General features: G+C 38.7%; 1 protein-coding gene across 1 annotated transcript in view; it reads left to right on the forward strand.

The window, feature by feature from the left end:
- Positions 1 to 5,624, forward strand: part of jakmip2 (janus kinase and microtubule interacting protein 2) — a gene marked incomplete at both ends in the record, with an annotated part of 29,074 nt that extends 23,450 nt beyond the window's left edge. Inside the window, 12 exons of the mRNA XM_084474133.1 lie at positions 392 to 475; positions 834 to 896; positions 1,038 to 1,136; positions 2,397 to 2,498; positions 2,588 to 2,641; positions 2,737 to 2,802; positions 2,897 to 2,965; positions 3,326 to 3,403; positions 3,621 to 3,671; positions 3,951 to 4,103; positions 4,748 to 4,813; positions 5,574 to 5,624. Of these exons, the coding sequence (XP_084330259.1) occupies positions 392 to 475; positions 834 to 896; positions 1,038 to 1,136; positions 2,397 to 2,498; positions 2,588 to 2,641; positions 2,737 to 2,802; positions 2,897 to 2,965; positions 3,326 to 3,403; positions 3,621 to 3,671; positions 3,951 to 4,103; positions 4,748 to 4,813; positions 5,574 to 5,624 (936 nt within the window). The remainder of the gene's footprint in view (positions 1 to 391; positions 476 to 833; positions 897 to 1,037; positions 1,137 to 2,396; positions 2,499 to 2,587; positions 2,642 to 2,736; positions 2,803 to 2,896; positions 2,966 to 3,325; positions 3,404 to 3,620; positions 3,672 to 3,950; positions 4,104 to 4,747; positions 4,814 to 5,573) is intronic.
- Between the last annotated feature and the right edge of the window lie 10,149 nt (positions 5,625 to 15,773).

A 15,773-nucleotide genomic window follows, 5' to 3' on the forward strand; every position in this document is an offset into this window, starting at 1 on the left:
AGAGACCGGGGAGGAGAAGGTAGGCATGTTTGGGAGCAAGAGCAAGGGTGGGAATGTGTCCAGGACACCGGGGACTGCACCTGCTCTTGTGACGGGTGTCATTGGGTCTTTAGTGAGCACAGGGAGTCAGTACATTGCTCTCACGTGTTAAAGGACAGTGCTTTTCAACAGTCCTAGTCCTGGGGCGTTGGGGATACTACATAGGCAACAGGGATGCCCCTCCCAATACCTATTCATGCTCTAAATCTTTATGTATCACAAGCATGCAATCTGTGAATAAAACTGAACTTTAAATGTCTGGCTATTTTTACATTTTGAATTCCCAATGAATGGGCAGTGGAGGGTTGCTTGGCATTTGCGTTATTCCTGCATTGTTGTTCTGTCCTTTCAGGCCCAGGATCAGCTCCAGGCCGACGCTCTGCGCTACAAGGCCAAGATAGAGGACCTGGAGAACGAGCTGAACCTAAAAGGACAGGTATGATGCCTACCACACACACACACACACACACACACACACACACACACACACACACACACACACACACACACACACACACACACACACACACACACACACACACACACACACACACACAACAAATGGACAATAGTCAGTTTGTCTTGGATCAAATATGAATGAACAATATAAAAATAATGAAATGAATAAAGGAGTAATGGGCCTCTGGTCAAACTGTTTTTTTCTGGAAGTCTTTGTCTTTATTTGAAAACTTTTTTGTTTTCAGTTTTTGTAAACAAGAACTATGTAGAACAAAGATTGCATTATTTCTCGTATTATTCTGATGTGGTTTGTTGAACGGTGTGTGTCCCCTCAGGACTCTAAATGGGTGGAGGAGAAGCAGCTGTTCCTGCGTCGGAATCAGGAGCTTCTGGATCAGGTCAGACTCAAGTGATGTAGTCATTTTGTTGTTTGATCTGATGTTGAGACGCTCACACTGGACATGATTAGTCCTTCCTTTTTGTAAAAGGGTTCTCTCTCTTCCTTTCTCTCCTTTTCTCCTTCTCTCTCTCATGTGCAGATGGAGAGGACAGACACTGATTCCAGCCGGCTGCAGCAGGAGCTCCAAGACTCCAGGGATCAGAACGAACTCTTGGAGTTCAGGATACTGGAGCTGGAGGTCAGACCGACAATAGTCCAATTTGAAATGTCCATCATTCTAAATATTGGCAAGGGTCTTGTGACCAGAGCATTTTATATTCAACATATCTCAGAGTTTTAAGTCTGTGTTGTTAAAAAACCTTCAAAGAGTAACCACAAATCCAAATGACATCAAATTTGGTACACATGCTTCTTAATCGTGGCCGACGTTAAATTTACTGATTGAGTGGCTGAATTATGTGCAAATAGATAAATGCAAATAAGCCAACATCATTCAATCAATCACAATTCCTCTTCAAGGTTTCCCAGAGACTTCAGACTTGGTGTCCTTGCTCATTAGCCTCGCTAGCATTAGCATGTAAGCATGCTCACAGAAAACTGACCATGTGACAAGTTGGTGACAAGCACTTGCTTGCAGTGTTTTATTTTAATAAAACAACTTCTGAAACTTCTGGCAGTGTAAGAACAATCCTAGAGAAAATTGTCTATACTTCCAACTATTCCGAAAGCATCATGGTGGCGATGACGGCTGCTTGCAGTGATGCCAATTCCAGCAGGGCCCATCCCAGCACTTTAGCTTAATACGGGGCACACCCTCACACTCAGAAAGCTGGTCGAATTTTGACTATGGCTCTATAACTTGAAGTGACCGACAGCAGTTGAGTTGCTGAATTAGACTATTTCCTTTATTTCCAAATTGATGCTGCTTGCTTGACACCGTTCATCGCAGCTATATTCATTATTATTCCTCAGATCCACCTACCAGCCACAACCGCCCAGTCACTGTTTATAAACTTTCCACAATGGTAGAGCCTGACAAGCAGGAGGCCAATGACAATATGCACTAATCGACCGAATGACTCTGTAGCCGTTGTCTGAAACTGCAAACTACTTAGATCAAGCATATCTCCTGACCCCTTTGACTTACAGTCATGAAACTTTGTATGTGATAAACAAATGTCCTCCAAGAACTCATCGCCGGAGAAATGAGGACTCTTTGAGGAGGTGGGGCTACCTTAGGCCAGACGTCTAAAGTTCATCCACATCAGACTGTAGGGGGGCTACAGCAATCAGTTGAAAATGAAAACTTTGAACAAGCATAACTCCTGACCACTTTGACCTTTGAACTTTGTAAGCATATTACCAAACCCAATCTAAGTCTATTCCATCGTTATCAACCGTATAAAAACAAAGAAGGTCATAATGGTCTGTCTAAGGATTGCCCCTAAACACACTGCTCACAGCACCTTCATTAAATCTTATTTATTCATTCATTCAGGAGCGTGAAAGGCACTCCCCTCCATTTAACCATCTGCGGCTGCACCCGTTCTCTGAAGGTGTCAGCGCCCTGCAGATCTACTGCATGAAGGAGGGAGTAAAGGTACCACTCAGCTCTCGCCAAAGTATAACCAAGCTATATACTTTTCTATATTGTGATCTCAATTTGCCTGCCTTTGCTCTTCTCCACAGGACGTGTGTATACCTGATCTTATCAAACTGCTCGACATTCTCGGAGACAACGGAGTGAGTTGAAGGGTTGCTGTTTGGGTTTTGTGACGTACAAATACTGTATTTATTAAAACTCAATTAAATGCGAACCGATTTTTTTTTCCCTCCAGAATCTACGTAATGAAGAACAGGTGGCCATTATTCAGGCTAGCACTGTGTTGTCACTCGCGGAAAAGGTAAGCCCTTACCGATGCATTTACTGGTGTGGCCTACAGGAAAAAAAAGAGTTTTGCACAAAGCCTTGTTGTCTTGCTGTTTGTCTCCCTCTAGTGGATCCAGCAGATCGAGGGCACAGAAGCGGCGCTGCACCAGAAGATGATGGACTTGGAGATCGAGATGGCAAGTCAATTTTACCCGGCAGAGGATAAGTATTAGTACAACGCATACTGTGTTTTTTTTTAAATGGAATAGCCATGGATACTGCACAAAGACTGTTCAATGTCATCACATTGGAACGGGTAATGTAGACGCTTGGATGTATGATGGACAAATCAACTCCAGCCTACCAGTGGATACAATCTCACAATCACCTCCTTCCAGCCAGTTGTACGCTCCTACAAAGGGAGTGTACATGTTGGAGTTAAAGCAGGGTCCCTTTGAATGTATTAGAGAAAATTCACTGTTGTAATTGAGTTAACCAAGCCACACAAATAATACAAGTGTATTGCAAGAGTACCCTCTGCTGTTCTTTGTCTGTAGGAAATGTTCTGTAAGCAGAAAGGGTATCTGGAAGAGGAGCTGGACTACAGAAAACAGACCTTGGACCAGGCCTATTTGGTAAGAGTGTTGGGGTGTGCATGTTTGATTCGTGCTATATTTTGTATTACTAAATGTTTTCTAAGATATTTAAGTATTGATGAGGTGTTTCTTCCTTTCTTCAATTGATTGACAATATAATATAATAAATACATTGCAACTGTGCACCCTTCAATATTTGTTCATTTAAGTCATAATGTCATTGCAATATTCATTCAACATATTTTTCCTCAAACAGCAAATCCAGGAGTTAGAAGCCACACTCTACAATGCCCTGCAGCAAGACAAGGTTAGTACAAGCACATATTTATATCCAACACCTTTCTTGGAGGTGACTTTCCATTCAAATAATCTGTTGAATTTCATCAAATATGACAAAGAACGCTTTTAAAAAATAAATTGCTTACCCCTTTCTTTAAAGGTTAGAGGCGAGTGTAAATGCAAGCCCCAATTTTATATCCAGCAATTTTGCAAAGATTCAGATTAGATTGCAATGTAAATTATTCAGAATCTACATTGGAGAAATGCCCTTTCCTGATAAGTAAGTCAGTCGGTTTCTCCCCCCAAGGTGATTAAGTACGGGGAGCCACTGGACGAGCTGCAGAAGGACGAGCTGCGGACGTCGGTGGAGAAGCTGAGGAGGCAGATGCTCAGGAAGAGTCGCGAGTACGACTGCCAGATCCTCCAGGAGAGGATGGAGCTGCTGCACCAGGCGCACCAGGTGGGGGCAGAGAGGAAGGGTGGATGTGGGTCTGGGTGGATGGTGCTCTGATGTACATGCAGGTATTGGTCTTTGGCTCAGAGTGTGTGTGTGTGTGTGTGTGTGTGTGTGTGTGTGTGTGTGTGTGTGTGTGTGTGTGTGTCATTTTAGGTTCATAAGCATTTTTTGTTAGAGCTCTGATGTCACCAAATTTAAATAAGCATTGTTGAAATAGAAACATTTCCAATTGAAGGTGCTAAATTTCATAATAACCATACTTTTCAAATAGGAGAACACATGGAACATTGATTACAAGAGTAATCAAAACAAACATACATTTAATAAAAAAATAATTGTAAATGGATCTTTTCTCCCTAGTAGTCATATTATTTGAAATTAGCAACATCCAGAAAAATCACCAATTAATTATACAAAAACTGAATTGTCTTAAGGTGTGAGTTCTGCTGAATTGCTAGACGCCACTCTAGTGGCTGTGTATGTTTTAGTTCTACATATTCTGTGAAATCAGTGATTGATAATGAATATATTAATCTGGCGGCCACTATATTATGGGATTGCCAGTTATGCATGTCTGTTCTAGATTATGCATTGTGTGTGTGTACAATAGATACATTGTGTTAACAATTTGGGGATTTTCCTAACAGAGAATCCGTGACCTGGAAAACAAGACAGACATCCAGAGGAGACAAATTAAAGATTTAGAGGAAAAGGTAAACAACACCTGTTATTGTTGTTATTGTCCAACAATTAATATCAAATGTAAAGAATCAGACCATTGCACCTTTACTTTGAAGGCCAGTTGCTGGTACATTGTGTGTAATGTTTCATTTTCTTGGGGATCAATATTTGAAATATGCTGGATAATAATTGTTTCCAGTTGTTAAAATAGTCTATTATAAATGTCTATACCATAACTTGGATTACATGTCCTTAAATCAAGTGTCAAGTGTTTTTCAATAATGCATACATATTACTGTGCTATTACAATACATAGAGTGCTATTTTATTGCTGGATTTAACTCATTGTGGAAACTTTTATTTATATCAAATATAAATTCAGGTGTCAAAGCTTACTTTGACACCTGAATTTACAATGTTTTTTATAAACTTCTTATTTTAGTAAAATGTTAACTTTATAAGTATTGATGAGGTGTTCAATCCTAAAATTGGTACAGTATTAAACAGTATTAAAGTAAATAATATAATAATAAATAGATCTGTGCAACCTTCAATATTTGTTTATTTATAATTTCTATGTTGTAACTGACATGTCTTCAGTATGTTTCAAATAAGTTATTTAATTTACTAATATACACGCACAAACACACGCTATATATATACATATCTCAGTCTCTTTATCGCTGACTTTGTCTTTTTTCTCTTCCTCCCACCATGTGTTTCTCTCTCTGTCCATCTTTCTTTATCTGTCTCTTTCTCCGTCCTGACTGTCTTCCTCTTTCTCGTCCCCAGTTCCTCTTTCTTTTCTTGTTCTTCTCTCTTGCCTTCATTCTTTGGCCTTGAAGGATGTGTGATTGTGTGAGGTTAGTAGCCCCAATGAAACATGACCATGAGCAGACCATAACAACCCTCTTTGTTTTTAACTGAGGGATAGCCTCAGCTTGGGTCTAGTGGTACGCGTAGAAAGTTTCACGCTTGCTCAAAGTGTTAATTTTCAATCAATCGTTGTAGTGCCCCCTAAGGCTGATTTTGATTGACCCACATGGGTTTCAGTACACCAAGTTTGGTGATGATTGGCATAAGTTAACCCCGCCTTTTGGCCCTTTAAAGCTGATTGGACAAATTTTTGCCTCTGGCGGCCATGTTGTGAGTGTTATGGGTTCCTAAAAAACATTTGCTCATTCTAAGAAAAGACATGTACACAAAGTTTGATGACCATGGGTCAAAGGGATGAGGAGTTTTGTTTGTGCAAAATTTCCAGTTGATTGCTGTAGCCGGCAGCCCGGCAGCCATGTTGTTTGTTGTCAAGGAACATACATTTAACGTGAGGAGAGACATGCGACCAAAGTTTTATGATTGTAGTTCAAAGGGGTAGTTCAGGAGATACACTTTCCAAAGTTAGCATTTTCAATTAATTAGTTTAGCACACCATTATTTGAAAGGCTACAATGCAAGTATCTACTTACAAGTTGGAAACCGATATTTGTGTTTCATCTGTTTTGTGTGTTTCGAAGGATTCGAAACACATGTTATTGTCTGGGGTTGACCTTGTGTCTTTGACTATTCAAAGACATTGGTCACGTTGTGTCCTGGGCAAATAACATGGTATTCTTTTTACTTGAATGGGGATTAATTGATTATTATGTTATGATTATTACATTTTGGTGGCAGGTGTGCATTTTTACACACTGTACAAAATGTACAGCCCACCATATATTCTAATGTGTCCCTCATTCCATCTCTTACAGGTGGTGTGGTACCCTGGAGGATTTATTTATGACTGCCGTGTTTCTTTTTTATTTTTTCCAAGTGTGAAATGTTTTCTCCTGTGTCGTATCAGTAGTGATGGCTGTGGGTTCTTTGGTTGTCAGTGGAAGTGAAGTCTGGATCCACACTATGGAAGAAGATAAAGGAGAATAATCTTTTTTTTTTTGGAGGGAGACTTTTCTCTCGCCTTCCTCCCACATTCCCACTTTTGCTGTGGAGGACATACTTTACGGAACTGCCATCTCCGAGAGAGAGGGACTAAAAAACGTTTCAAAAGGTTATGATGAGATATAGACTACACACAACTGTCTAGCTGCATGGTTCCCCATCCAAACACACATGCACCCACACAGTATATAAATATTGTGTGTATGAAGTATACATACATATAAACACAAACCAGTATGGGTTAAGTTCTCTCTGCCATGCAGGGTTATAATACACCATTTATACCACATTGCAAGTATGGATGAGTAAATACTAATTGATAGCTTGTACTAACCAGTAGAGCACTCGATCGCTCTTTATTTTTGAGGGGTTTTCACAGTATTCCTTCTCCACAAAACATTCATTAGCCACTAGGCAGAGCTAAGGACTTGAGACTCTGACCTCTTTCCCACGTATGTTGTATCTGTCGGTCTGTCGGTGTAGCTGAAAACATGTGGTATTCGTCAATATGAATAGAGAGAAAACTGTTTTCAAATAATTCACCCTGGAAGGAGTTTTCCAGAAATGTTTTCAGTGAGCTAAAATGCTGTTGTGGTGTAGATGGAAGGCCAAACACAGAAAATACTATAAAATCCCCATATACTTGGTCCCCTTTCTCACTGATCTGACTTTTGCCCTCACGGCTGTTTTTGCATATGCTCTACAAGCTATTGGCTCTACACCACAACAGCATTTTAGCTCACTGAAAACGTTTCTGGAAAACTCCTTCCAGGGTGAATTATTTGAAAACAGTTTTCTCTCTATTCATATTGACGAATACCACATATACATAGGACTCCCCTGCTGTTTTGGACTTGACTTACTTGAGATTTGATTGTTTTGAGACTTGAGTCTGGCTAGAGACTTGAAAGCAAAGATTTGCTCAGATTCTTATGGCTATGATACATTTTCATTGTTCAGTATGCACATGGCTAATAAGCATATTGACTTCACAATTTGCCTAAATCAAGATTGGTTTAAGATTGGCAAGGACATTCCCCTGGCAGCATGTTATCCAGTGTTTATCCCAGTATGCTACGTGTGTAGCTCTGACACATTTACATAAGCCGTGTTTCAACCGCAGGAACTTCCCGCAGGAACTCCCAACAACTCCTCTGTTTCCAACATCTCCAGCCGCAAATGCTGGAAACCGTTTTATGGTAGAATTTGATAGACATTGATACATGAGCTGGTGATCCATGCTCTCATGTGGGGGATCACCCTGAGTGTGGGTGGTGATGGCTGGTTTAACCGGTGCACATTGATTACTTGATGCACAACAGGTGTGTTGCTAGCCATCAACCACTCAACACTTATGTCTCCAAAACATGGATGTATTAAAGAATGCACATCCACTTATCGTAATATCCCTCATTGGCAAACTGAACTTCGCTCTATTATTATTTTTTTATTTTTTCTACTCAAACATCGAACTATAATCATTTAATCCTCTGGGTACATAGGCAATTTTGATGAAAGTACAGAGCATTTCCATGTCTTTTATTAGCTATGTACCTGATATAAAAGGACCTAATTTTGCCTAATCTGCGGGTGTTTAGACAGCTCTGAAAATGCAGAAAACAACGGGCTGAAGGAACCTTTTAGTTCCTGTTATGCTCCTGGGAATAAAGGTTCCTGCACTTTGGGTGAAAACACGGCTCTATGTCCCTTAAGCTTCGCTTAGCCTGCTGCTTGTTGGCACAGTTCTTCCCACACTGCCTAAAGCCGGGTGTGGACAACAGGGGGTTAACTGATGATGACTTGATGATCCAGGATAAAGTTATGTTGACTAAATGATTACTAAATTATTACAGTTATGTTGACTCAATGAAAAGGAGGCCTAATAAATAGGCAAACTGGTGTCAAATGTTACTCATACATCACAACAGCCTGCAAGGATTAGGTCCAACCACAATCAATCCTAGCCAAGTATAGGCTCCAACTAAGGGGAGCGGCAAACAATAAAAATAGTTTTCATTGCTTTCCCAATATGTAGAAGAGTGTGTATGTGAGTCAATACAAAAAATTAATTAAATAAAACGAGTAGCCAATCGTGGTTACGTTTTGAGGATTTGCGATACCCCCTTACCGATTTTGACTTGTTCTTAAATCCTAGTTCAGGTTGTAGTTTTTTTTTGCCATAGAGATATTTTGATTAGGATTACTTTTTGGTCTTGATATTGTACACCTTACAATAAATCATATTTAGACTCAAAGACTTAAAATGCCACTAGGAGAAAAAAATATCAAGACTGACCACACAGGTTCTGCAATCCATACTGACAGACTCTCAGGTCAGATAAAGGACCTTGAACCTACGACTGGATCATTGTTATGATGGTGCCACACTGCAGAGATGTAGTGTTGATGGCTGCAGGTTATAAGAGAGGAGCTCAGATTGACTCAGGTCTATGTTGCCAGACACGGGAAAATAAGAGGGAGTACAAAAACTGAACACGATTATTGGAGAGTGACACAGCTTGTGCACCCAAACTCTATTGATCCTCTGTGCTCTAGAAGAAAAATAAAACGCGCAACATACAAAACTAATCTGGCAGATTTGAATCAACTAATAAATATCTGGTTAGAGTATGAGTGTGAGAGTGTATGTGTGTGTGTGTGTGTGTGTGTGAATATGATTTTCATTTTTTCTACAACCCCTCCTTCCTCCAGTCAGTTATTGTGAATAGTTTTGGAGGGGAGCCCTATTCATTGCGATTGTAATATATACATCTGTTTATATGTACATGTGTCTTGTAGCCTCTCTGCTTTATTCCTGTGACTAGTTGCACCTCTCTTCTTGACGCCTTGGGTGGCTTGAGCAGTTGACACACTTAGCAGTGGATGTGTTTTGATTGTGATGATTGCTGCGAAAATAGGAAATGTACATTTCATTGAAGATTATGAGTGCAAAAAAACTTGAGTATTGCCTTTGAACTCTTTGAGTCCCCTTTTAACTGTCCTTTATCGCTATGACACATCCTTTACCCATATTCTGCTGTTTTACCATGTAATATCCATACTGTCCAGCGGGTGGGTTTGTTGTACCTGTATTTAATTTCAAGTGAACCCAAGTATCCTCTTTTTTTTGCCTTTTTCATTTTTACACTATCCACATTGTATTTATGCCATTACATTACATGGTTTAATAATATAATGATACTAATACTGAGAAATGGATGAGAGAAATTTTGTTAAATATCTGCAGGTGAAATGGCATGTAATGATGGTTTTATTATTACATTAGGTCTAAAAGATGATAATCTGATGAACCTTCTCTGATTTTTTTTTACTACTCTTTAAATTACTCAGCCACACTCTTTGCCACTGACATCGGCTATGTTGAAATGCTGCATATTCAAAACTAGCCTTTTGAGACCATCCTGTTTAGGTTGAGTTTAAGTTTGACCAAAATGTGTGCCTCAGACTGGAGAGTTAAATCAACAATTGCGGTAACCAGTGAAAGTGCAGAGCAACGAAAACTTTATTAGAAATGAACTCAATAATGATGTTAAAATATAAACAAAGTCTTTCTCAGAGGAGATTTCCAAGCATTGCTTTCAATTGGATTTAAACAAAGTGAAAGCGCAAGTGCTTCACAAGCATAATGTGATAGCCTGGAGTTATTATTCTTTATTTTTTAAAGTAAGGCAACCGTATATGTAGAAATCAAAACAGCTGAGTAGTCACAGACCTTCCTTTTGCTAACTGTTGTTTTTAAGTCATTTCAAATAAACATTTCCCTGTATACACTTTTTTACGAAAAAAAGAGTGCAGGGCTACTGCTGCCCAGTCAAGGCCAAACTGATATAAATTGTGAAACTTAAGCTAATCTGGATGGTCTCAAAAGGCTACTTAAAAAGTAGCCAAATATTAACCTTCATGTTACACCCACCTCCTAATTGCTATTGACGCTATTGAGAAGTGTTTACATTGACTTCCAGGTAGAAAAGGGTCAAGGCCTTCTATTCGGTTAGAGCAGTGAAGCAGGTGACTTTGAATAGAAAATAAAGGGAAAAGGCCATATCCTTTTGTGTTAGGCGTATTCGAGGCACAGTTAAAAGCTTTTTTAGTTTCCAGCTCAAAACATCAAAGGTGTTCAAAGGCAAACTTTGGAAACAGCAAGTAAACAGGCTTTCTGTACACCAGGCAGTAGGCCTACATCTTTTAACAATATTTGACCTTATGTTATTAAATACCCTTAAAAGATTTTCCACGGCGTGGAAGAAGCCTCGTGGGGCCAACCAAATCTGGTGAGTTCACGTTCTGTAAATCCCTGTAGATCGGTCTGGCCTTGACACTGTTGAAAGCATTTTCCAAAAAGGTTGAGATCAAGGACCACTCTGTCGAATTAAAAAAACAATACTGGCATGAAGGAAAGTGCTGCAATCAAATCAGTTTTTATCCAAAATAGACTGAATAACGATGATAAAAGCAGAAATATATTAGTTATATTGTCATGTCCAATGTACAATGCACTTGTGAACATACAAATTATTTGTTTGTCAAAAGCATGTAGACCAATTCGATGTTCTATCTTAGCATAGCTCAGCTGTGTGGGGGGAGTGTTTATATTGAGATGCAACATACAGAACGTTCAGGACATTTTGTAAACAAAGTGCGGTACCAACTGGCCAGTAGTTTTTATGTTTTTCAATATATCAGTTATAGGATGTCATTTTATTGATTACATTATTAAAATCACTATCAATCTGCATTGACTACAGATATGTCCAGGTAAGTTTAAGCTATGGGCTAGTTGAATGTTACTAATTGCAACTTTAACCAATTCTCTAGGATGTTTGGTGGTCCATGCAGTATCTTCCCCTATGGATACAGATTTCTGTCAATAAAATCTAACAATTTACCCCTGAAAAAAACAGCCCACACGTAGGTTTGTATCAGAACTGCAAACAAAGAGCCAATAGCTTGTAGAGCATATGCAAAACCAGCAGTGAGGGCAAAAGTCAGACCAGTGAGAAAGGGGACCAAACTATTATTATTATTTTTTTAATCGAAGAAGACAATAGTTCCACGATTAACCAAATTATTTGTTTGCAACTCATACATTTTGCTTTTGAAATATAGAAAATAGTGAAGCAAATATATAAAATTGCATTTTTCCTAAAATTCTTGTTTTTGTGTACTAATATTGACAGAAATCTGATTCCATATTCCCCTCCCTTGAAACACTTATGTACAATGCACTTGTGACAATTAATAGAAGCGCATTCATCATCAAATGACATATATACCAAAAATTTAAGGGGTTTACTAAGATACAGGTTCTTTATCTCAAAACATAACAAATAAATCATAGGCAATGGCCTAAAGTGGATCGGAAACTAAATTGGAAGTGAAGGTCAAAGTAGGAAAGTAGTGTCGATAGTCAACATTAAAGTTAAACTTTTTGAACAAATTATTTTGCTGTTAAAGCATCACCATTTAGATTAATTTACACGTCACCAGAGTGGTTTGACAGTACAGTCTAAAAAGCCATACATAGAGGACAGAGACATGGAATAATCAGGGTAAAAATATCAAAATGATCAAAGGAAGAAGTTTGGGCAATGCCAAGGGTGAGACCAAGGTGATAGAAAAACATTCATCCATACTTTGCTAAAACCAACTCATAGATACTCACCCTGAGATATTGAGCATGGTTTGCTCATCCTTAAGGCCGTTTGGCTTCAACAAGTTTTGGCTCTTACCACTCTGGCGACGTAGTTTACAAAATGGCGAGTTCTGATATAGCGCTTGGAAAATATATTTTTTAGTTCAGGAACTTTTTCAAAGGGTATTCTTATCCTGTAATCTTTATTTTTCCATATGAAACAATCAGAGTAGTATGTATTAGTGTGTAATATTCCCCTTTAACAATTAAAAAACAAAAATATGATTAACGTGAGTGATAATTTCATAAGACTCCACATGACAAATTATGTAATAAAATCAAGCTCAACGTTCCCCCACGCCCCCTACCTTTCTTTGGCATAACTTTGTACAATTGACAAGACTCTCCTACCTGGAAGTAAACTCCAAGGTATTGATAAGCAGAAGGTTAATCAAACCTAAATCTAGCTCATCAATGATCACTCCCCCTATTAGAATGTGGCCATACCCTGCAATAATATCTAGCTAGCCCCATCTCTACTCCTAAGATAGCATCTTTATCCTACCTTCTTATCACACTGGTTCCATTCTCAGCTCATTTGCATGGGCTACTTTGCATTGCATCACTCAATTGACAGTATTAAGGGGAATGACTGAGGCTAATTAAAGGGATAGTTCAGGATTTTGGACATCGGGTCAATTCCAAGTGAGCCAGTGTGTTATTTATCATTGGAAATGATAAATAACATTTTCAATACTTTTCATTCAGTCCTTCTAGTTGCAGAAATCGCTGGTGCTAGGCTGGCAGTTACCCTCGACTTGCGCTAGCCTAGCACCAGCAATTTCTGCAACTAGAAGGACTGAATGAAAAGTATTGAAAACGGTTTCCAATGATAAATAACACACTGGCTCACTTGGAAATGAGACCCGATGTCCAAAATCCTGAATTATCCCTTTAAGGCGCAACTAGCGACTGCCTTAACTGTGTTTTTCCCTTCTCGATTTGTAACTCCCTTTTCAAGAATCTTATTTTACGTCCTATTGATGTAATCATAAAATGTAATATATTAAAATGTATCTATATATCTATTTTTTTTATTTTACTTATTAAACCCCCTACCGCTCCGGTCTTCCAGGAAGAATTCACCCCTCCTTATTTTGTGTACATTATTATTTAAACAAAATGTATTATTGAAGAAAATAAAAAGTTAAATTATATTTGAATAACCTTGTTTTCATTGGGGTACCATAGTCTTTGAAGGTATTTTTCGATTTTGAGTAACAGGAAGTGGGCGTATATCTGAGAAAGGACGTGGCTGTGGCCTCAACAACCAGTCCAATGTTAGTGACAAATACATTTTTTAACTTCTATGCCCACCAGTGGTATGCACAACGTGCTTGACTAAATACATGACATTGGAAGGATAAACATGTCATGCCATTTGTTTAACTGAGGGAAAAGGGCTAGGAAGCAGAGAAACGTTCTTCATGTCCATTGTTTTAATTCTCCAGTCTTTACAGCTCTTTCTGCTGGCGACACAGAGCAAAATCGTACCACTTTCAATCATTCAGTTATTTTAAACATACTAAGCTTCCTTAATTGAGGAGAGTGCTTCAGTCCTGTCTTCTATCTCACCTGCCTCTATATTTATATGGGTTCTCTACAAGCCAGAGATGTAAATACATTCCTTCTATGCTTTAGTTAGTCCACATGATATCCAAGCTAACATCAGTACCTCATTGGACCACATTTTTTAAACGCTAATACCAGTCCTTAATAGCTTTTTCTTCTACACATGGAGTAATCAACACAACACCATACACAGTCGTATGTGTTTGAGATATGTAAGACCCTACAAGCATGGCCTCTTCTTATTTATCATTCCACCCATTTTTAATAAAGACAGAATTTTTACCTGTATTCAGGAGATTCTTCATGAACCACCGCCAGAGTGCAAGCTCATTTAACTTTTTTTTTTTAAATTTGTGTTGATGTGTGAGTCATACCTAGCCCAAAACCACGACACCACAAAGGATTCAAATTATGTTTATTTTCTAGTTACCTTAATTGGCAATAGGGCTCAGCTGTGCCTTTTAGGTACATGTTTTTCTTCCTCTATTAAAGGTTGTATCAGTATTGTTGGGTGCTTATTAAAAGTGCTGAGTCATCAGCGTACAGAAATAGGTCACATGAGCAGGAGTCTACCATATCATTAATATAATGTCAAAAATAAGGACGGTCTGAGAATGCTTCCTTGCGGAACACCGCATTCTATGCTAAGATCAGACAGCACTCCCCTTAGGGCCACCAATTGTTCCCTCCCTGACAGGTAAGACCTTAACTACCGACAGGTGGAGCTGTCTGCCCCCAGGGCCTCAAGTTTGGCAATTGATCTGTTATGATTCACCGTATCAAATGCCTTTTGAAGATCAAGTAATACCATTCTGAGAGATTTCCATTATCTATATCCCTGCGTATGATGTTGGATAAATAGAGTAGGCATGATTCGGTAGAATGTGACTTCCTGAATCCGGATTGGAATTTAAAAATAACACACAGGGTTTGTGTTATATAAATGTTACTGAATTACTGTTGATACCCAATCATTTGGATCCATTTACAATTAACTGCTTCACATTTTATATTCAGGGATGAGGCAACCCTAGACCTTTGCTAAACTTTTTAATGGTTGAGTAACTAAGGAGAGTATATGATCGTTTTTGGTAGACAAAACAATGAAACAAAATCTTATAAAAAAATGTCTGTCTTAATTAATACACCTGTGCCTCCAAACTCTTGATGAAACTGTTTTGTTGAAACCTCAGGATACCAATAAACAAATATTTGTATTGCTCCATGTTGCCACTGTTTGGTCACAGCAACAATGAGTGTCCCCTAACGTAAATGAATGACCCGTCAGGAGTGCTAATTTGCCCATTTAAGAAGACACTCACAAGAGGAAATGAACATCATTAATGATATCCTCTGGGGGCTGGTTAAAACAACATTGTTATTAGCTGTTCCTCATGTTAATTAGTCTTCAGGGGAAAGAATCCGCCATTTGCTAAATGTTTATCAAAGTTAGATGACAAAGTAAGGACACAACGTCTATATGGAAAGTTGCAGAATGTTTTTTTATGTATCAGAACATTTAATGTAATGTAAAACAAAAAAAATAATTCAGTACAATTCGGTGGCATCTAAGGGATATATGTTGATGTGATGACCCACACACACGCGTGTGTAGACACAAACATACACACACAGCCCGGTGAGACCGATAAGTCTCTAAAATTAAAATTCTACTAAAATTCAACTAAAATTCAATTTACAAACATGGGTACCAGAAGAGGCAGACTGAGATGGACCATGGGAATAGAGGGAGAGAGAGAGGGAGGGACAAG

Source organism: Micromesistius poutassou (genome assembly GCF_964030765.1).
Source record: "Micromesistius poutassou genome assembly, chromosome: 10".
Taxonomy (NCBI): Eukaryota; Metazoa; Chordata; class Actinopteri; order Gadiformes; family Gadidae; genus Micromesistius; species Micromesistius poutassou.